General features: G+C 44.7%; 2 protein-coding genes and 1 long non-coding RNA gene across 10 annotated transcripts in view; 1 reads left to right on the top strand and 2 right to left on the bottom strand.

The window, feature by feature from the left end:
• LOC310836646 (phosphatidylinositol-binding clathrin assembly protein-like) overlaps positions 1-725 on the bottom strand; it is a 55,606-nt gene extending 54,881 nt beyond the window's left edge. For 2 of the 3 annotated variants that reach the window (XR_014560172.1, XM_083722268.1), the window contains exon 1: positions 68-725. Coding sequence is in view for 2 of the 3 variants with exons in the window: in XM_083722268.1 (XP_083578394.1) it covers positions 68-197 (130 nt within the window). In the remaining variant the exon portion in view is untranslated. The remainder of the gene's footprint in view (positions 1-67) is intronic. The other variant, XM_083722269.1, reaches the window with a different exon arrangement.
• Positions 726-1,311: 586 nt separating this feature from the next.
• On the top strand, positions 1,312-13,825 carry LOC310836837. Its single transcript, XR_014560252.1, has 2 exons — positions 1,312-1,800; positions 11,578-13,825. It is a non-coding gene; the product is annotated as an uncharacterized lncRNA (long non-coding RNA).
• Positions 13,826-16,915: 3,090 nt separating this feature from the next.
• The window catches only part of GAB3 (GRB2 associated binding protein 3), an 87,096-nt gene continuing 80,858 nt past the window's right edge, over positions 16,916-23,153 (bottom strand). For all 6 annotated transcript variants that reach the window (XM_083722280.1, XM_083722284.1, XM_083722285.1 and 3 more), the window contains 3 exons: positions 21,629-21,731; positions 19,697-19,804; positions 16,916-18,883 (listed from right to left, as the gene is read on the bottom strand). In XM_083722280.1, coding sequence (XP_083578406.1) covers positions 18,767-18,883; positions 19,697-19,804; positions 21,629-21,731 — 328 coding nt within the window. In that variant the 3' untranslated portion in view covers positions 16,916-18,766. The remainder of the gene's footprint in view (positions 18,884-19,696; positions 19,805-21,628; positions 21,732-23,153) is intronic.

The following is a 23,153-nucleotide window of genomic DNA, read 5'->3' as shown; positions in this document are numbered from 1 at the left end:
CAGCCCACCCACCCAGGCTCCTTCAAGCCCTTCGCCTGGCGGGCCCGGCTACGGCTGCGCTACTCACAGTCGAGGTGCTTCTTCTTGGGGCCCATGACTTCGTGAGTCGTGGCCTTGCAGACGGCTTTGGCGACGGCCGAGCCGGTGACACTGTGCTGCGCCGCCGTGATCCGGTCCGTGATCGACTGGCCCGACATGTCGACGACAAGGAGGAGGAGGAGGAAGGTGGTGGTGGTCGCGCGGCCTTGAGGCTCTTTTCTTCCTTTGGACCCCAAAATGAAGCGGCGGCAAGGCGAGGAATTCCCCGGCGCCCAAATCCCCTCAGCAGCAGCGGCGGCAGCCCAGAGAGTAGAAGGAGGAGGGCCGAGAGGGCAACGGGGCGGCAGGGAGGAGGAGGAGGAGGGCCGGCCACCGCCCCACCAAGGAGAAGCCCAGCCCAGTGCACCGGCCTTGTTGGAGCCTCCTCCTCCTGCTGCCGCTGAGGGGTTCAACCGAGGCCAGGCGGACAGAGGCTCCCTCCTTCCCTCAGAGGACTCCGGCTCGCTCTGGCGGGCGCCTCTGCCTCAGACAGATCCTCTCCTTCTCGCCCTTCCGCCTGCCTTCTTGCTTGTCCGCCCTCTCAGCTGGGACCCCGTCCCCTTTCTACCTCCTCCTCCTACACCACGCCTCCCTCCTCCTCCTCCTCCTCCTCCTCGCCGATCTCTTTTCCCCTTTCGCGTTCCCACTCCCAGACAAAATGGCGGCGGAGCTGCGGCGGCGTCAGGTGACGGCCACCATGGTTCGCCCGCCTGTCGCGCTTCCCTCCACGCCTCAGCCCTCTCGCTGGCCCTGGGGGGATTCCGCCCGCCAGAATGTGTGCCGGCGGGCGGGCGAGCTGGTGGTGCACACACACACACGCTCCTTGTCTTACAAGCACAAGCACGTACACTCGCAAGTGCACACACGCGCCAGGCTCGCTTCACCATCCATGCCTTACCCTGTCATACACACTCACTCGTCCCATCCCTCACTGTCGCTCCATCTCTCTCACACACACCTGCACACATTCGGTCCATTTCTCCCTCCTAACAGAAGCTCACTCCAGCCCTCTTTTTCTGTCTCTCTCATACACATTAGCTCCATCACTCTCTATCTCTCTCTCACACACACACATTCACTCCAACTCTCACCCAAGCTCATTTCTCTCACACACATAACACATATAGCACACATTCCCTAGACTGGATGGATGGGAGGTTGCCTGCTCTTGATTGGGTTACATTCCCTCTGAAGGAACAGGTATGTCACTTGGAGTTTCTTCTAGATCCTTTCTTGAGGCTCAGGTGGCCTCAGCAGCCCTGAGTGCCTCCCATCCACTTTGGCTGGTGGCCCAGTTGTACACCTATTTGGACTTCTGTCATCTTATGCTCTGGTAACCTCCAGGTCAATTACTGCAATGTGTTGTAGGTGGGGCTGCCTGTGAAGATAGTTCAGAAACTTCAGCTGGTGCAGGATTTGGCTACCTGGTTGTACACTGGGGCAAGAGTTTGAGCATATTACACCGATCCTGGCCCAATTACACTGGCTGCCAATTAGTTTCCGGACCCAATTTGAAGTGCTGGCTTCAACCTATAAAGCCTTAAACAGCTCAGGACTGCAATACCTCAAGGATCACCTCATCCCATATGAACCAACCTGGATCCTGCCATCGTCATGTGAGACCCATCATTGTGTGCTTCCTTCATGAGAGGTCTGGAGGGTGGCAACATGAAAACGGGCCTTCTCAGCAGTGGCATCCTGTTTGTGGAATGCTCTCCACAGGTAGGCTGTCTTGGTGCCTTTGTTATACACTTCTTTTTTACCAGACGAAAAGGTTTCTCTTCAACCAGGTGTTTGGCTGATTAACATTCTATGGCCTTTTCAATGTGTTGGGGGTGGAGTTATTGGTCTCTTTGTTTTATTATGCATTTTGTGTTCTCATTTTGCATTTTATGCTGTGAACTTCCCTGTGATAGTTGGATGAAGGGCAGTCTACAAATTTAATAAATCATCATCATCATTCTATTAATACACACACCCCATCACTATCTCCCACACACACACTTGCATTCCTCTCTCACACAGGCTCCCTGCTCACTCTATCTCACACATGAAAACATTTTCTATCCATCTCTCACTGTCCGCCCACCTCTCTCTCGCACACAAACACAAACACTCCCATCTCTCTCACATGCATGCCCTCCATATCTCACTCATGCTTGCATACATACTGTTTCTCTCACACACATGTCTCTCTCACGTAGACATGTGCACATACCGTCTCTCTAACAGACATACAGTCATTACATCTCTCTGTCTCACACACTCGTTTTATCCATCTCTTTCACACTCCAACTCTCCATCTCACACACATACACGTATCCCTGATGGGTCAGACCAAAGATCCTGTGCCTAGCATACTTCAGCATCCTGTTTCCCACAGTGGCAAGCCAGATGTCTCTGAGAAGCTCACAAGCACATCATCATAATTACAGATATATTGCTTCCCCTCTCATTGGGACTCATGAGGGCAATAGCAACACTTTCCTGCTATTTTTTTCCCTCTCCCCAACCAAGCAACTGCTATTCATAATACCTCTAAACATGGAGGATTTGACTGAACAAACATTAAGCTAACCAGCCTGTAGTTTCCTGGATCTCTTCAGAAAGTGTTAAAAAAAAATGTCATTACACGGGCCACTTTCCAGTTCTTGGGTGCAGAAGCCATTCTTGGGGATGTTACATAATTTTGTTAGAAGATCAACAATTTCCTATTTGAGTTCTTTAAAAATTCTTATCTGGATATTTTCTGGATCCAGTGGCTTGATTTCATTTAATTTGCCCATATGCCCTAGAGGTATTACCATTATTTGTCTTCATTCCTCTGACTCCTTTCTTTAGAAAGTTTAGGCACAAAGATCTAACCTACGTCTTCTGTAGTAAATATAGATGCAAATAAATCATTCAGCGTCTCTGAAATCTCCTTTTCCTCCCTTATGCAGCCTCCCTTTCCTCCAAAGGTCCAACCACTACCATAGCCTGTTTCCTGCTTATAATCTATTTTAATAAGTCGTTGATTATGATGATTTTAAATTGTTTTTTTTGGGGGGGCAATATGCCTTTTTGCCTCCAATAGATTAACCATGTGTGTTAACCATGCTGGCAGCTTCTTGGCCTTGGTGGTACCTTTGCTGAACTGGGGTATATTCCAACTCAGCTTCTGGCAAGAGTGTCCCTTCAGATGGCAGTAATGTAGCAGCACTGGAGAAGCATTGCAGAACAACTAATAAAGCAGAGTGATGTTTGGATGGTCCAGTACAAATCCACTATTAATATGCTATTATTGCGTTAATGGCATGTTGCAGAATACACCTGCAAAAATCTCCCACTGTTCTGGAGGGCTCCTTGATCATTTTCCATGTACAAAGCGACACCACCTTCAGTATGCCCTTCTCCAAAGCAGTGCCCTCAGAAGCTGAAAATGTGTTGTTGTTTTAAAAAAGACTAAATCCAACACGGGTTGAAAAGTCACTGGGAAAGGGGGAGGATATGTTCAATCATGAAATCGGGTTGTGAATCTGCAGGTGGCGTCAGTCGCTGTAAAATTCTGTACCCTGTTTGAGGTCTCATAGGTAACTGGGCAGGAGGTTTAATTCAGTCCCTAACTGTGTTCCTAGCAGATAAAATATTGGAGGAGGAGGATTGAGACGCACAAAAGAAGCATTAAAGTGCCAAATTATGCAATGCTCCTATAGGAGTTCATCTGCATGACATTCATTCAGAGCAACCATTTGCACACTTCAGTTCCCTTTTTGACAGGAAATTTTGTAATTTTCACAAAACATAGCCTTGAAATTGAGACTGTTGCCAAAGACAGGGTTTGCTCCCATTTAACCATGTTTGTTGTAATTACTAGCTAATGTAAATGCAAGCATGCTGATTTCAGAATTCTTCTCAACTAGAGGAGTGGCATAAATTTAGCAACTGCACTCCTCTGAGAGTGTTAAAATCATAGCGCATTTCACATATCCTATAACCACAGTACACTATGAAAATGAAAATTTGTATGTTAAAACATGAAAAATTGAAAACCCTGGTGGTTTCCATTGTTACTACTCTAATGAATGAAATGTTGTAAATAAATAAAGTAAATGGACCTTCAACAAAATATTGTATTGTTCCGGTTCAGAGACTGTACACACTAACCCATTTGCAGAACAAAAGCAGTTTTTCTCAATCCAGAATTATCCATGCTCATCCTCGACATGCTGCCTTCAATCTAGATTGAGTCTGCAAAGGTGGGCGTGGTTACTTGATAATGTATTTTAAAACCCTCTCCTTGGTTAGCTTATCAATGTCTTTTCCTCCCTGCACATGTCCCAGGTGAATGAAGGAAGTGGTGTTTCATTCTTGGTGTATATATATATATATTTATTTCATAAAATTTACACACTGCTTGAATGTAACAAAAACAATCTTAAAGCTGTTTACAAAAAGATAAAACAAGAAAATCAAGAAAAAAATTTAAGTAATAGTTTTAGAACATATAAAAAGTTAAACCACTAAAACAAGCTAAAATTCACATCAACTTTCTAAGCACTTATATAGGCTTGTCTAAAAAGAGTGTAGCATTGCCAAAAAGAATTCAGTGAATATACATCCTTGATATCGATATGCAGGGAGTTCCAAAGTGTAAGTGCTTGCACACTAAACAATCACCCAGAATGCTGTTGGGCAAGTGTGGATACACACACCCCATATCTGGTTTTGTCTACATCTGCTTTCAAATGAACAAATTGGGGTAATGCAGAATCAATCTGCAATAAACTATTTTCTGAATGAAACTGGTGTTAGACTGTGTGCTGACTGTGTAGAAAAAACAAGTAGACAGTCTCCATTGATTCTGGGATATATCATGTACAGAGCCACAGTTGTAGCCAGACTGTCAAGCACTTTTCCAGGATACTCCATCTCTCCTCCCCCCAAGTAAGTCAGCATTATATAACCACTGAGCATATTCAGGGTGTCTCCAAACTGCATACCCAAACTTTAGGTTTATGCAATTAAAATGGATTAAAGCACCAGAAATCCACTTTAAAAAAAGAACTGGACTTTTTGCGGTCCAGAAAGTGGCAGAAAAATGCAATGGAAAATGTGGAATTAACAAATGATTAACAGGAAAACATATAAGTGCCCCACAGACAAATTGGAATGAGTGTAGAACAAATGCTCAACGTCTTATAGATACCCCTTTAACAAACCAGTACCGATGCTCAATAAATAATGGATATCATCCACATTCCATGTAAGCTTTATGCAAGCTAATCAGGATGAATGCTCAATAAATAGGTCATCTGGAGGATCCATCAGTCCTTATTGGGTAGTTTTGGAAATGATTTCTGCAGGGGGGTTCCTTTGAACTTCCATGAACATGTCTGGTGCCATTTGAGCTATATAAGGTTCTGTTCTTGGTTAATGAGTTTGGTTTTAGTATAATAAATAAATAAATAAATAAATAAATAAATAGCAGGGGGGGCTGCTGAAATCAGATGGATAGCCTCTTCCAAGGCCAACAGGGAGTGAGGAAGAGGCTGTGGCAAGTCATGTGGTGACAGCTTTGTGCTGACTCATCTGCTGTGGCCTTGTGACCTATGGGTCCTGAACTATTATCTAATGCACTCTGGACATGGCCAAAAGTGGCCACATGGGTGGCAATCTTAAAGTTGAGAAGAAAGTGATTGCCAGAGGCAGGTGAAGAAGAGTCCTGCTGAACCAAGGGGCATGGCCACAATAATTTAGTTTGCTAATGTGATATCACACCTTTAGGTCTTCTAGCACTGCTCTGCCATTCTTCACTATGAGTATAGCTTTGATATAAAGATAACCAGTTCTGTAATTCACTATGGAAAGAAAGCAGTTGAATGCACGTAATACATTCAGTAGCTAAATAAATAAATGCTGAGTTGCCCTGAGAGAAGGAACAGCTGCAATCAAGCGTGATGGTGGTCTTGTGATAGGGACATCTGTCCATTAGCACCTGGACTGTGACAAACAACAGGCCATCAAACAATTACAAATCAGATGGAAACGATATTTGGCGGCAACAAAACTGGATCTTAGCAGTCTGTCTAGAAATGATAAGCTCTCCAGTGCATGATTGGTCTAGAAATAAGCTGCTGTCACACATTATCAGTTTCTATTGTAGACATAATAGCCTGCATAGCAACATATAAAATTATATCCTTCCTACTGCAATTCATTGGGAATGTGAAGAATGCAACTTGCAAATGGCATCTTTTTCATCCCCCTTCCCCCCCCTTTTCTCATCCTTCTCTTAGCCCACCTTTCCTTAAGTCAGAGATAGCCAATACAGTGCTCTGCAGATCTGGTTGGACCACTGGCCATATTGCCTGGGGTAAATGGAGCTGGATTCCAATGACATCTGGAGAGCACCAGGTTGACTTTGTTTGCCCTAAGTATAGAACCATTACATCCAAGTTCCCTTTACAACAGAAGCAATACCGTTTTGGGGTATTAATGCTATTAGCCCCTCCATTCAGTTCAGCGATGTTAAGGTCCTGAATGAATCCTTTAAAGTTTATCTCATTGCTTAATATCTTACAATTCAGCATACGAATATGGAGGAATCTGATGTTGTTCACAACTCAAGATTCACTTTGCACAAAATCCATCACTGCGTCTCAAAGTCAAACCTGATGCTGTTCAGTAATGAAAAAGATAACATTTTGTGCAGCGTGAGCCTATGCGTATTTAGCCAGAAGTGCGTAGCATGCTATTTGATGGAGCTTATTCCTAGGTGCTATGCTTTCAGCTCCACCATTGTGCATCATTGTGAGGCTGCTCTTGTGGGACACTAAGACTTTATCATAGAATCAAAGAATCGTAGAATTGTAGAGCTGGAATGCCAGTACAACTAAGAGGCATTCTTCTAAACGAGAAGCCACTCCCAACTGTTATCTCCTTTAAACACTCAAACTCTACCATGGGTGTTCTAGCAAGTTTTAACCTCCACCCTTTACTGACACTGAGTTCCTCAACCAGAGGCATCCCATTTTGTTTACTTCAGGCTTTGGGAACCTAGAAAGATGTACAGAAAGTTGCTTCATATTGACTCAAACCTTTGGTCCATCTAGCTGAGTATTTTCTACTTTTTCAGGCAATAGCTCTCCAGGTTTTCACACTGGAGCCTCTCACAGCTCTGCCTGGAGATGCCAGGAACTTCTGCATGCTAAGCAGATGCTCTACCAATCTACTGCCCTCCAGATGTTTTCAACTACAACTCCCATCAGCTCCAGCTTCCACTTCCTGCTTGTAGCACATCTGATTCTGCTGACTTCGCCACTGTCTGCTGTGCCACTCTGTTGGACTCCTGGGTTCTGCCCCTTCGCCTCTCTCACATATGCTCAGGAGCAGAGAAGGCTGGTGCCCTTTGGAACTGGAAGGGCAAAAGGCAGGGAGACCAACAATATATAGAGCCAGAACAAATGGCTGGTGGAGCAGAGACAGCTTATCCTAGTTTTGTTCCCATCCTTCTGCAGTTCAACAAAGGCAACACTGCAACTAAGGAGGAAGACCTTGACAGCCAGTGCCACCCCCTGAGATGCATGTAAATAAGGAGGTAGGCAGGTGTAGGGCTGGCTAAGGTTGGTGGGGTATTCTCAATTATCCTGATGGACCAGCCTCCACATCTCAGGAGTATCCTCATTTGTGACATGGATAAGAGCACCTGGCAAGACTAGCTGGTTCAGACTCATCTAGTCCTTAATCCTGTTCTTAGAGTGGCCAACCAGATGCCCATGGGAAGCCCACAAGCAGGACCTGAGCGCAACAGCTCACTCCAGTGGCATGTCGTCATAAGGGGAATAGGCTAGTCCCCTAAATTTTCTGCTGGTGCCTCCTTCCCAAAGCCCAGGAATCTTCTGCCCAGCTTAGGGAGGTAGGTATGAGGCTTTGATGGGTCCAAGATCTGTCCTGCCATTTTCCCAAAGACCACCCGGCTTTTGGAAGGAAGCAGGAGTACTTCAGCATCCTGTCAGAGCCCTGGCACTTCCTTTGCAAAGCCCAGGAAGCTTCTGGCTGGCTGAGGGAGGTATGATGCTCACGTGCGCGATGTCAGGACATCATAATGTCACATGCATGACATCCCCCCATCCTTCTTGCAAGTGGGCGCCTCTGGCCCTAACTGTTCCCCTGTTAGAAATTTCGCTGCACGCCACTGGCTCACTCATGATTTCCAGCAACTAGTCTTCAAGAGCATGTTGCCTGTCGTACCAGAGGCAATTTACACAGTAGGTCCTGACTAGTAGCAACTGATAACCCTATCCACAAATTTATCTAAACCCTTTTAAAGTTGTCCAAGTTGGGGGCCATCACTATATCTTGTAGTAGTAATTGCAGGGAAACCAGTGCAATTCACTACCCAGTTGCTTTGACTCTGTTTCCCAAAGATGTGCAATTGGTGACAGCTGTAAAGACACACACACACACACACACACACACACACACACACACACTTGTATTGAGATGACAATGGAGGCTTTGAAAAGGTTTCCAAAGTCACATTGCATCTGGAATGGGTTGCTTGGCAGAGCATCATTACAGTGAAAACAGGATCTTTCTCCTTGTTGGGCTCATTAGGCTCCTTAGCATTAAAACAAACAAATAAAGAACACAGCCCCAAATGCTGGAGATAATCCAACGGCCATGTTACACAAAATAAATAAATAAAAATGCACTGCTTGAAATACAGATCTTTACAGCAGGGAGCATGTAATTAAACCATAGATTTAGAAGCAAAAGCATCATTGCAAATCTAAATGTACTGCTCATATGATGGATGGATGCCAGCCTATTTCCATTTAGAGATCTACACAGAAGCTAGGAGAGTCTGGCTCCCATTTATTTTCTTCTTTAAAAATCTCATTGGTAGTGACAGCTCTGAAGAAAAAACTCTGCACTTATTTCATCTGTTACAGACTCAAAATTATTATGGAATGCTGGGAAGCAGCCTCATTTGAGTTGAAAATAAACAAAATATTTATTTATTCAATGCATTTATATCCCACTTTTTTCTCATAGCAGCTCAAAGTGCTGTACATGCTGCTCTCAGCTGGAGATAATTCATTCAAACTGGTCCAGCCACCCCAGATTCTTCTGATTATGCTCTATGGTATCCCTCAGGAAGGGACATTTGTTATTCCTTTCCTTCTGAGTCCAAAGCATTACAGGCCCAATAATAAAAAGCAGTTCAAAGTGACTCTTGTTGAAGGTTACAGTACAGCATGGGCAGAAGGTAGATTGGCAAGGGTTTCTGTCTCCCAGTTCTTTTAGGAATGGCAGCAACAAAACCACTCTCCTTGCCCTCTTCTTGTGAATGATGATGCTAAAATACAGAAAGCTCTCTCTCTCACACGCCATAGCTGTCAACTTACAGATTTGAAAATAAGGGACCAGCAGCCTTGAAAATAAGGGATCAGCAGCCAAAATAAGGGACCTGCAGCCTCACTTGTTCCAGGCACTCCAGTCTTCCTGTCCTCCTGCAGTCTGGTCAAACACATGCTGGTAGCTTCAAGAACACTGTCCAACCAACTTTGTAACCAGAGGTTCAACTGAATAGAATCTGAATCACATGCACCACAAGGCCTATGCAGCCTCAACTTAAGATGGCTCCCTGGCCTGGCTTTGCACTGCAAAGTTTGCAGCAGCACGTGCAACAAAATGGTGTCCAGCATTCAAAAAGCCCCTCAGCTTGCATTAACTAGCCACACACACACACACAGCCTCCCCCCCTCCCACAAGATCTCCTTTCCTTTTTCCCCACCATGTGCCCCCGCTCCAGACAGACCTTTTCGCCGGCAAGGGTGAGTGGGCTGTCAATGACGTATCCATCCAATTCCGATCCGAGCACTCAGCACAGGTATGTTCAACTTCTGAGCCCCTCTGAGCCAAAGGCAGAAAGCCCAGCCAGCAACCAAACGAAGCCTCAAGGAAAACCACCGTAACCTCTCCACTGGGAAGCGCTGAGCAAAGGCGAGTCCCCAGGCAACGTGGCCGATTTGATCGGCGCAAGGCATGCAAGCTCCACCCCCAAGTCATTCTTAGACTCCTTATTGGGTGAGCAACACAGCCAAGCAACACAGTTGGAGCCTCCCTCCTCCCTGGCTGGCAGGGAGGGAGGGAGGGAGAGGAGCTGCTTCCTTTGAAATTTAAGGAACATCATTTAAGGGACATTTAAGGGACATCCATCAATAAGGGACAGCAGCGGGACATGGTGCTGGAATAAGGGACTGTCCCTCCAAATAAGGGACGCTTGACAGCTATGTCTCACGAACATAGAGACACACAATATTTAGCTTCAGGATGTCTCCTGATGCCAATTGCATAATATTGAATGACACACATATCTAGTTGAAGAATATTTGCATTCTACATGAATGTCTTTTGCACCTGGTTCTGGATGGTGGATCTTGGAGTTCTAGTAAAAACATACACACAGAAAAAACACCACCACTACAAAGCAGACCCTGACGTTTGCTGCCACAGCAACACATTAAAAGGCGATAGTACAAAAGTTCTGCAAACCCCTTAAGCAATGTGTTGCTTAGCATATAACAGGTTTAAAAGCAATTGTCTTAAGGCACATGATGCAGCAGCTGCTAAAGCAAAGCAGGTCTGGAGGTGTCCAGTTCCTTGTCTTATATACCAAGTCAGAACACACTGGTCTCTCCAGCTCACTGATGTCTACACTGATTGGCAGTGGTGCTCAATGGTTGTAAGGTAAAGGTAAAGGTAAAGGTACCCCTGCCCATACGGGCCAGTCTTGACAGACTCTGGGGTTGTGCGCCCATCTCACTTAAGAGGCCAGGGGCCAGCGCTGTCCGGAGACACTTCCGGGTCACGTGGCCAGCGTGACATCGCTGCTCTGGCGAGCCAGAGCCGCACACGGAAACGCCGTTTACCTTCCCGCTGGTAAGCGGGCTCAATGGTTGTAGGCAGGGGATATTCCCAGCCCTAGGTAGAAGTGCTGCAGATTGAACCTGGGATGTTTTGTGTGCAAAGCACTAAGCTACAGCCCAACACATCTGAAAGAAAGCTGACTTATACTGAGTCAGACCATTGGTACATCTAGCTTAGTACTGTCAACATTGACTGACAGCGACTCTTCAGGGATCTAGGAAGGAGTGTCTCCCAGAGGCACTTGAAAATGCCAGGGATTGAACCTGGGATCCTCTGCATGCAGAGCAGATGCTCTGCCATTGAGCTATATGTACCGTATTGAGCTCTTTGGAGGTTGCTGAAGATCTTTTTGCCTAAACGTCAGCTACCAAAAATGGCTGCAATTCAGAGTAGTTCTTTTTGTCCCCTGTGAGCAGTTCACTTCATTTGCCGGTGGGATTCCTCATCCTTTTGCTGTACCTAATTAGCACCCACAAAGCAAAATGCATTTCTTTTCTCAAAAGCAGGTGTGAAATATCCTCATCTCCACTCTACATTTTACATTGAAATGCTACACTTAAAACGCTTTCTCTCTCTCTCCAGCTTCTGCAGACGCAGCATATGGAAAAAGAAAACAGGAAATAAATCAGCAGATTATATGGACAGGCAGCAGCACTAAGAAAGAAAAAAATGAAAATCACATTGCTGCAAGGCAGCCTTTGACAACCTGGTGCCTTTCAGATGTTTCAGACTAGTACTCCCATCAGCCCCAGTCAGAAGTTAGTGAAGTCTGTTGTAAAGCTTTCTTTTAAAATCAATGCATATTCCTACAGTATGAAGAATGGTGCTGGGAATTGTAGCTCTGTGAGGGATAGACTACAGTTCCCAGGATTCTCTGGGGGATGACAGGTGCTTCAAATGTATGATGTAAATGTGACGAGCTTTTGAATGCAGAATAGAGTGTTTTGGAACTCATTAATATCTGCATTTGCTGCTATCAAAGCTCAGAGAGGCAGGTGAGCAGCAAAATATGGGACAAAAAAGCAAAGCAAAATCGGTTCATGCAAACAGTGTTTAAGGACAGGAGCCAATACATCAGCCAAACCAAGATGTTTTCAGCTGACTTCTGCTCCAGTTACACATTTAGTAATACAATTGCTCCACCACTTCCTGATCTGATATTCACTTCCTTTTTCCTGCTACATAAAAAAACAACCAAAAAACAAAGCAGCTTAACTATTTGGCATGTCCGTGAGAGTTAAACTTGGAGAGCATAGCAAAACGCTTCTGAAAGGGCAAGCACATAAATTCCTTAGCCTAGATTTATATGACTTATGGCATAAGCACATACATTTCTAGCCCAAAGAAAGTTCCACTGAGCTCAATAAGGCTCCACATAGACTCATAGAATTGTATAGTTGAAAGAGGTCATCTAGTCCAAGCTCCTGCAATGCAGGAATCCTGCCCTCAGCCAATCCCTTGGTGGGCACAAACCACCAGCCTTCTGGTTAACAGTCACATGCACAGACTTGTTATAGCACAGGAGGTATAGGACTGAAGCCCTGAGCTTCCACAGCCATCACCCAACATGAACCACCATTGGCAGGAGCAGCAGCAGGTATCTTCTATGCTTATGATAATACTCAATTCTCTTGTTAATTATGTTGTTTTAAATGTGCATTTTATATTTGACTCCTTTTATTAAATGTTTTCTTTTGAAATGTGTTATTTTTGTTAACTTTACTGTGCTAAATGTGCATTCTGTAACTGACCTCCTTCATAATGTTTTATTTTGAAATCTTTTAGCTTCCTACTAATTATGTTGCTTTGAATGCATAGTTTATATTGGACTTTCTTCAGTAATGTTTTATTCTGGATTATTTGGTTTTTTAATGTGTTGTAAACCGCTTTGAGGGGTTTTTCTTAAAAATACAAAGTGGAATAGAAACAAAATGAATACTACTAATAACAATCTTCTTGTCCGTGGATGGTCCCATGGTAATGTAAATGAAGGCGCTCACAACCTGAGCACTGTAAATAGGAAAAAAAATGATGCTATTATGTTCAGTTTACCTGTTCTGGGATCTGATTTGTTAATCAGGCATTGTGAGCAGAAAGACCAGAGGAGCTGTAAAGTCATTTGTAATTATCTCCTGGCTTAGACCAGCCTGATTTTGTTAGAAACAGCTCCACTGTATATTTGCTCGCAGCAGAAGCACCTTTAGGAATGAAGTCAAACAGGCTTTGTTTTGTAATGTACAGGGAAATTAAGTTCTTAAAATGTCCTATTCTCCCTGCCCACGCAACAAAACAGAGCACAAAGCCAGTTGACCTGAAGATTAGAGATAGGCGAATCTGTCAATTTCAGTTTCTCTGTTTTTAATTTTTCCAGTCTGAAATTCTCCACATTTCCACACCAGCCCCCGTAGTATTTCCTCACTTCCCTTTATCAGCACTTTCTCTTATCTTCAGAGAGATCATTGACTTTCTGCACCTTGTGACAACTTCATTAGAGCTATTTCCTCAACTTTGCTGGAAGACGAGCTCCATCAGGAGCCTCCTTCACCTGAACTGTTTCTATGCCAGCTAGAAAGCTATAAGAGAACAGGTGTCTGAGTTTGCTTCCAACCCACATTTCCCTCCCTGTCCCTTTGTGTGTCTTTTTTTTTTAAGGGACTGTCTTGTTTAAATTGATTGTATGTCAGTCACTAAGTCACTATGAGAGCCTTCATAGCTGAAGAGCAGGGTAGGTATCATTCATGCCAATCTTCCTTGCATCCTTCTGACTGTAGCATATGTAACACTAAAGCCTTTAGAATATATACTAATAATGATGAATATTTATAACTGAGTTAGCACTTCATTTTGTGGATGTGTGTATTACTGAATATGCACAGACATCATGGCTACATCTCAGGAATCCTGAGAAACAAAAGAGGAATTGGCATGCTAGCAGGAACTACAAGGTTTGCAGAAATAGAAACAATTACTTGGGGGTGGGGATTTAAGGGGGCATGGAAATCTCCCAAGCAGTCCAATGAGGACTGTGCATGCTTTAGCACCTACAAAATGCTAAATGTCTGCTTGGAATTGGAAACTAGTGGAGGGGAAATGTAATGGAGTGTCCTGGGAAGTGGATATGACTAGGTGGCTGGCACACTGTACTGGAGCTTTCCACACTGCACCATTCCATCACAAGTCCCACTTATAAGGCGAAATATCTATATAAGGCTTTCAGTTAGAAAATGTTACAGTGAATACTTATTGAAATGTTTTGTCTGGGCTCATTGATCAAAATGTATGGTTTTGGTCCCAAAAAGTTGTCTCTCGCTCTTTTGGGTGCATGTGCATCAACCCACAGGGAGGATAGTGTAATGGAGTCCACTGAAAGAAGACACGGTTGGTTGGTTGGTTGGTTGGTTGGTTGGTTGGTTGGTTGGTTGGTTGGCTGGAACTCTGGACAGGAGCACCCCACACTGCAATATTTGTTCATATGCCCCACTTGTAAGAACACAAGAGCAAACCTGCTGGACCAGACCAAGGCTCCACCTTGTCCAGCACTGGTTTGACAGATGCCTCTTGGAAGTCCACAGACGAGACATGAAGGCAGCAGCCTTCTCCCACCATTTTTTCTCCATCAGTCCCTACCTGCCTCCCCTCAAACTTAGCACCAGTCCAGGTGGTGACCCTGGTGATCAGCTGCCTCCACCTCATTAGTTTCTGTTCTGCCTTTGTAGAACTTGGCAGGATGCAAGAACATTAAAAATAGCTTACTGGATCAGGCCAGTGGCCTATCTACTCCAGCATCCTGTTCTCATACTAGGTGACCAGATGCCTGTGGGGAGCCTGCAAACAGGACACAAGCACAACAGCACTCTGCTCACCTGCGTTTCCCAGCAATTGGTATGAAGAGGCATGCTGCCTCTGAAATTGGAGGTAATACATAACCATTGTAGTCAGAAGCATGGAGGACGAAGGAGAAACTGGAATTAGTTGGCTCTGTTTGTCATTGGCTCTGGCTCCATCTACAGTTGGACTCACTGCTTTCCGCCTTGCCAGTCCCAATGAGCACCAGCCACCACTAAGTGACATGCTGCATCTGAACTAGGTGGTCTATGTAGAAAGAAACGGAACATACAACTCTTGCTGGAATAAATGATTCATCTAGTCCAGGTATGGGAAAGCTTTTGCACTCAGGTATTTTTGAGACTTCAGTTCCCGTCAGCCCCAGAGACTATGGGCAACTGTCAGGTCCAGTGGGAGTTGAATCCAACAAAATATGGAGGGACACAGTTTTCCTTCCCTGATCTAGTCGGTCAATGCATTAGAAGGGCCAGAGCTCAGTAGGAGAGCAGTTGCTTGGCATGTGAAAGGTCCCAGGTTCAACCCCCAGAATTTCCATGTAGGTTTGGGCATATGTCCTGTCTGAAATCCTGGAGAGCTGCTGCCATATCTGTGTCAATAATACTGAACTAAATAGACTCAGTATAAGAGAGCTTCCTATGTCTCTACAACTGCAGCTCTGCAACATACTCTACCTAATGGTACAGAAATATCCTGTTGATCAACTGGATGTTATGTTGATCAACATTCCAACACTCACGTATATAATAATTTCATGGCTTGAAATGACAAAACTTGTCAACCACCTATGTCATGTAAGGCTGTGTGACTGCTCTGGACAGATCCCAAACTGAAGCAGGCCTGAAACATGTCAAGGCATCTCTCAAGCCAGTCACAGCAAAACACTCCCCAAAACAAGACAGCTTATCTTCAAAGTGTTGCAAATCAATGCCATGTAAGGGGACTACCAGGGTGGGGAAAGGGGAATTTGAATTTTGCTCATTAATAGCCAATCACAGTGCTGGAGGGTGGTGAACTGTTACAGGCCTCCGTCTCTCTCTCTCTCTCTCTCTCTCTCTCTCTCTCTCTCTCTCGGAGACATTTACTGTTTTGCAAGTTCTCTTGAATGTCAGCACAAATTTGGTGGGTTTTGTTCAGCTTGTCTTTTGTTAGCCTTTACAGTGGTGCCTCGCAAGACGAAAAGAATCCGTTCCGTGATTCTCTTCGTCTAGCGGTTTTTTCGTCTTGCGAAGCAAGCCCATTGACAGCTTAGCGGATTAGCGCTACAGCGGTCTAGTGGCTTCTAGCGATCAGTTGTTAAGCGGCTTATCAGTGGAACAGCTGTTAAGCGGCTTAGGAAAAGGGGGGGGGGAGCGGAAAAAACCCGTGGGAACTCGCAAGATTTTTTCGTCTTGCGAAGCAACCCCATAGGGAAATTCGTTTTGCGAAGCGCCTCCAAAACGGAAAACCCTTTCGTCTAGCGGGTTTTCCATCTTGCGAGGCGTTCGTCTTGCAGGGCACCACTGTAGTTGATACCAGCATTCTTTCTTACATACCTGTTTGCTTTACAATGCTTTCCCAATCCTAATCTTATTCTAAAAAAAATGAAAACCCCATTTATTGTCTGTATCTTTAGTGTTTGTTACTTAGGCAGTGACACTTCCCTTATGCCCTCCCCCAAAATGGCCCTAGTTTTTAGTTAGGTTTGCATAGGTGTTTTTCGTAGCAGGTGCAAGCCTGGTCCCATAGCCATACAATCCTTTGTGTCTGAGGTTCTCAGGTGGATTGAGGAGGAGTTCTTCCGTTGGGAATGCTGAGGGTGGGGAGCAGCAACAGATATGCTCTCCAGTGCCATCAGGAAATGCTTCCTCTGATGCCCTCACTGTTCCTGTGGTGGTGTTGACACCGTCAGACTGAAGGCAATCTGTGATACTATTCTGACGTGGGGCTGGATCCCACCACTGCTCTCTGCCATTGCTGCAGATGGGCAATGAACAAGGAGAAAGTAACGTTCAAATCCAATTATTAACAAGGCAACCTCATACCAGGTGTCTTCAAGCTGCAGGCAGTTATATGCAAAAAAACGAAGCTACGGCCATTTTACTTTTGAAACACTTTATTTGTGTGGGGAGGGGACAAGCTTTAAAGGTGGCTAGCACATAAAACCCTGGATCTACCTATCTGAAACCCTCTCTGGAGGAGCTACCATGTATTCAAATGTCATGCATTTAGGGGGAGGATTGTGGTCATTTTGGCTTCCGAATGCATGCCTCTCTGAGGACTGAAGATTCGGATCTCCAAATTTTGATTTGGATGTTGGGTGTGAATTGATCCAAACTGAATTGTGTCTTGAATTGAAAGAGGGACAGGGAGCTTGCACAGTGCTAACATCAGAGATGGGGAATCTGGGACCATCCAGATGTTGCTGGACCCCCAGCTCCCATCCACCTCAACCAGCATGGCCAATGGTCAAGAATGCTGGGAGTTCTGGTCCATGACTATCTAGAGGGTGACATGTTGCCCACCCCTACCAAGCAACTCATTGAAATGAATCTGTTTGCAAGACCTAATTATTGGCAGTTACCCTTTTCTTTATTGGCAGTGTCTGTACAGGCAGCAGTGTTGTAGCCGGCCCCAAGAGATATCCAACCAGCAGTGTATGTAGGAGCAGTGATTAGTGAAAGCTTCATTGGTTCAATTTCAGCCTGCTAATAAGCTGTTATAAACAAAGGAGCCCTGTCAGCAGGGATGAGGAGGGAGAGGTGGCAACTGGGGGAGTGAAAGCCCTTTGAAACATTAAAGCAGTCCCAATTTAGCAAACCACTGCCCCCAACAGTTGCTATATCCTCATTTATTTTTATTAAAAGAAGGCTAAATGTGAAGTGAAATATATTACTGCTAAAAGGCTTTAGCAAGTCTGTTCTAGTCATTTCCTAGCATCAACGGTGGGAGCAAAATCCTTGCTCTGCCATCTGGGACAAATGCCCTGGTTGAGATCCATAAGCCAGATGACTATCCCTGTGTATTTCAATGCCATTTTCTTCCTTTACTGTGTAGATAATGCTTTCTGGTGCTTGACTGACTGTGTCAAGGCTTTGTTTTCATGAAAGAAGAAGTAGCTTTGCTGCTTCCATTGATTTCTTTCGGAAAGGTTCAGTTAAGTGAGAGGATGCACAGTAGGGCTTGTGCTACGTTGGAAGCAACTCCTTGCAGCACAGGTCATAACAGAAGGAAAAGGAAAACCCCAAATGCATTGTGAGCTCATCAGATGGAAAGGTGGCCACGAAAGTAGGGCAAGATTAACTGTGGTGGATGTGAGTTTTCCATGATGCATGATGAGCACAAGAGGGGAACAATTATTTCCATTGTCAACAGTGCAAAGTTCTATTTACATTCTTCAATAAATGAATGACAGTTAAACATATTATACTAAGGGAAATCCTCAACTCCCACTCCCCCCACCCCTGCAAAAAAAGAAGTTTGTTTTTAAATTGTTTCCAATGTTTAGCCCTTATTCTCAAACACCTGTCAGTACCAGACACTACAGTAAATGCAGCATCTGTTAAATAGGCAGGAATATATACATTTATATACATATATCTAAAACAGAAATAAGTAACTGCAGTGTTTCATGTGACATTGCAAGACTTTTGTTCCCATTAAGTGTTTAGAGAGGACCAAATTCAGGTGTTAAAATGGTACCACAGGTCCTTACTGGAAGGAGGGATTGAGAAGATGACAGTGACTATGTGATCTGGACATAGTACAACTCAACCCTCTCTCACTGATGTGCTCCTTCCACCCCCAAAAGATGTGGCTTCTAAAGAAAGCAGCTGACCACCACTCTATTTCACAATGCCAGAGACTTCTGCTTTGCACTGCCCCTGCTGAATCATCCAAACTTCCTGGATTTTAATGTGCAAATTCAAGCTAGTCAACGCTTCTCTCTTCAAACTTTGGATTGCCTTTCATCTGTCCATTCCTGCTTAGTGTTCTGGAGAGCTTGAGTTCTTTGCTCATCTACTTGGACATAATCCACTCTTTGTTCTTCTGAGAGGAAAGGTTTCTGCCAAGGTGAAGGAAATGAAACAAACAAACAAACATACATACGTGAGGATGTGCAAAACATGAACACAGCTACAGCTGGGCTTCTGTCAATTCTTCCCCTCCTCTCCAACCTTAGCTGGCATTTCTTTTTTCACCTTGAAGCCAGGGGTGACATCAGCAAGCAAGCATGCCTGTTGTCTTGCTACTGGTTTCAGACATAATTCCCCATCTGCTACCTTGTCACACAGCCCAGAACAGGCCAGGCAGACACAGGAAAGTGCAATACAGTGATATGTTCACCTTGAGATGAAGGGGAAATGGTTTTCCTCTGAGTTAAAGCTCTTGATCAGGCAAGACTGGAGTGGGTTTTGATCCCAGAGAATTGCCTCTAATGCAAGAGTGGGGAATGTTTTTCAGCTCAAGAGGAGCATACCCTTTTGGTGACTTTCTGGGGACCACATGCCAGTGGCAAGCAGGGTCAGAGGCAAAAGTTGGTAGAGCAAGGGATGTGAATTTAATCTTCATATTCGCACCCCTCTTCAACTTCCATGGAGGCAAGCAAGAGGCAGCCAGGCAAAAACATTTAGGGTGTGAAGCAGAGCCAGTGAGGAGTATGTTCTGGGGAGAGTTCCAAAGGCTAGATACAAAGGCCTGGAGGGCCACACTCAGCTCCTGGGCCCAAGATTCCCCACCCTTGATTTAAAGAAGCACTAACAATACTCTGCTCACTTGTGAAAAAAAGGAAGCAGGTATTGGATATTACATGCCACCATTTAATTTTTATTACTGATGTCAGGGAGCGGCAGCAGAAGTTGTTGTGAGCAAGGCCTACCTTTTGTACAGGAGACGGAGAAGCGGAATTAAAATCCAGTGCTAAATAATCAAGGCTGAAGTTCTTTGGCCATTGGAATGCTCCATTGCATGGAGATGTTGCTTGCTCCTATTGAGAATGAACCATGACCATAAGAAAATGAAGAAACAGGCATTGGCAAAACAAATTTAAAAGTTTTGTGTGTGTGTGTGTTACCTATAGACAACAAATTTAAAAGTTTTATGTTTGTGTGTTGCCTTTCCCTCATGTTCTACAGCAGGGGCAGGAAGCCTTCAGCCCACAAATCATATTGGTTCACCACGTTTTCCAATTTGGTTTACTAGGGCTGATGGGCAGGCTTGATTGCTGCAGAAAGTAGATTACCCACTAACTGATAGGTGAGGAGGGGATTCAAGCTTGCTCAGTTTGGCTGTCCATGCCAAATTCCTTAAAGGGTTGATTGCTGAAGAAAGGACTGAACCCTCAGCCCATCAGCTGATGCACAAGTTGTTCATTCCTGCTTAGCCTCTACCTCCCGCCACCCCCAGTAGCCAACTTTGACAGGTGGGTGGTTCCATCCACTTGTCACAGGTATATTGTGCAGATGGGAATTAAAGAACTGGCCCATTGGGCGAGAAAGGTTCTCCACCCCTGCACTACAACCATGATCATGCTTTAGCAAGAGAGGCAGCTTCCATATTATTTCAACATCTCTACGGCTCCCAATCCTTCTCGTCCCGGCTCTCACCAGGCCATTTAAGGCACCTCTGTTGTTCAAGGGAAACATTTGCATAGACTGCAGTCTTGGCCAACCTGGTGCTCCCCAGAAGTTTTGAACTATGGGGTTCTGCTAGGAGGTATGCCCCTTGCAAATGATCTGGAGGGTGCCAGGCCGGGGAAGGCTAACCTTGTACAATGCAAAAAGATAACAAAATGTTAGGAACATAGGAAGCTGCCTTATACCAAGTCAGATCACTGGCCCTTGTACCTCAGTGTTTCCTACATTGAGGGTAGCCAGTGCGCTGTCCTCCAGATACTGTCAGAATGCAACTCCAATCAACCACAGCCAGCATGGTCAATTGCCAGGGATAATGGGAGTTGTAGTCCAGCAACACCTGGAGGGCATTACATTGGCTACCCCTGTTTTGCCCTCACTGGCAGTGGCTATCCAGGGTTTCTGGTAGTCTTTCCCAACACTGCTTGGAGATAGTAAGGACAGAATGTAGCCCCACAGCATGTAAAGCAGTTACTTTTATTACTGTGCTACAATCCTTCCTTGTAGTGTTTGGGCTCAGAACATACCATATACAGAGACAGACCACTGGTCTATCTAGTTTAGTACGTCTGCACCACTATTCCCCAACCTGGTCCGCTTGTTATACTACAGCTCCCAGCATACTTTATGACTGACCGTGCAGGAGCCATAGTCCAAATCATCTGGGTGGCACCAGGTTGGGGAAAGGTTATCTACACTTACTGGCAATGACTTTCCAGGGTTTCAGGCAGCATCTCTTTTCCAGCCCTAGCTGGAAATACAGGAATAAGACATGGGATCTCTTGTACATAAAACACTAGCTCAACCATCAAGCTACAATCTTTCCCCAACATATCTCCCTGGAGTTTTGTACGCTCTTAAGGGGTTCCATAAATGCTCTTGTCTAAAAATGGTAGGGAAAATTTTGAGGTTCTCTCTTTGCCTCCAGCAAATCACCATGTATATGTTTGAGATTGCTTGGAGATGTGCCACCAACACTTGTGGGAACAACGGAGATCTGTAGGAATGGGAAAAAGGCTTCCCTTATCACTGTGTCAATTGGCCCTTGTGTGCCTGCACTAAATTTCTTCAGTAGGGCAAAGGGGAGCCCCTGCCACATGTTTGGCTGAAAAATTTGACTTCTCTGAGCCTTTCCGCTCACATGATTTGTCAAAGGAGAGTTGCATGAAAATGATTACCATTTGAATGTAACTTTCTTCTTCCTCTCCGGAAACTGAACTGGCAAATACTCTCGCTGAATTAATGCAGTCTCTTTCTGGAGAGATAAAGCTTGTTCGATTGCTAGTGCAGGAGGAGGAGGAGGGTGGGGGAAACCCAAAACACAAACAAAAGAGAAGTCAAAGAAGAGTTTTCACAGATGCTCTGAAACCAAGCCAAAACCTGACGTTGCCCAGTGTGGGGAATAAGCCCGCCCAAAGCCCAGCAACACTACAGAGGTTACGTTAGCTAACAAAGGAGGTTACAATCTCATCAGTGTCCTCTTGGGAAATTAGTCATTTCTGCAATCGAATTTGACAGTAAAAATGGCCGCCATGGCATTATGGGAAAGCTGCAGACATCAAAGAATGGTCAAGGAAGGAGCATAAACAGAGGCAAAGGTCGATCACATCAGGGGCCTAAGCACTTGTCTTGCTGTATGGCTAGCAACAGTTTTGGAGGCAGAAACAAATTAATTAGCTACTGCAACTATATGCAGAGGAACTGCAACCACCGTGAATCATCTGCAAAAAGATTTGTTATTTGCACATGGGAAATGTCTGCTACTCAGTCCTCTTACAAAGTAAAAAAAGCTGCCAAATCCATTGCCAGATATGTCTGTGTAATGTTTTTCAAACCAACCACAAGTTCTCAAGACATGATCTCAAGAGGAAAGCTGGCAAGCTAGATATTTCCAGTGTTCATCAATGAACTTTATCCTTTTATTCACTGTCCCATCTTTTTACCAACTTCAGGGGCAAGCACCCCCTGGTTTTATCAGGTAAATGCAAATGGAAGCATCTTACAAAGCTGGTTCAGGGCTCTAGAACAGATCTTCAAGTGTGCAAAAGTAGTGCTTTGTTACGTATCTTTAGGCATCCAACAAAAACATTCATCTTCTCCCATGCCTTTCATTAAACAAACTATGGCCTTTTAAACTGGGTTGGTGGGTGGGGTATTATTATTGTTTATTACTATGGTATGTATTTTTGTGTTTTTATATTGCAAACTGCCCTTTCATCCTCAGATAGAAATAACAGTACAGTGGTACCTCAGGTTACATGCGCTTCAGGTTACAGACTCCGCTAACCCAGAAATATTACCTTGGATTACAAAATTTGCTTCAGGATGAGAACAGAAATTGTGCAGCGGCGGCGCAACGGCAGCAGCAGCAGGCCCCATTAACTAAAGTGGTGCTTCAGGTTAAAGACAGTTTCAGGTTAAGAACAGACCTCCAGAACGAATTAAGTTCTTAACCCGAGGTACCACTGTATAGAAACAACAACAACAATAACGCTTTCCTAGTTTGAACTACAACTCCCATCATCCCTAACAATTGACCACGGTGGCTGGAGGTGATGGACTTTGCACTACATCAACATCTGAAGGGCACCACACTGGTTACCCCTCCTCTGGTAGACCAGTAGTAGGTACTGAGGAACAGATCAACGCAGTGGGTATGATGTTACAATATCAGTATGATGTGCCACCATCCACAGCTAAATG

Source organism: Podarcis gaigeae (genome assembly GCF_964106915.1).
Source record: "Podarcis gaigeae genome assembly, chromosome: Z".
NCBI lineage: Eukaryota > Metazoa > Chordata > Lepidosauria > Squamata > Lacertidae > Podarcis > Podarcis gaigeae.
Note: the sequence above shows the minus strand (reverse complement) of the source record. Positions and strands in the feature narration are given on the sequence as shown.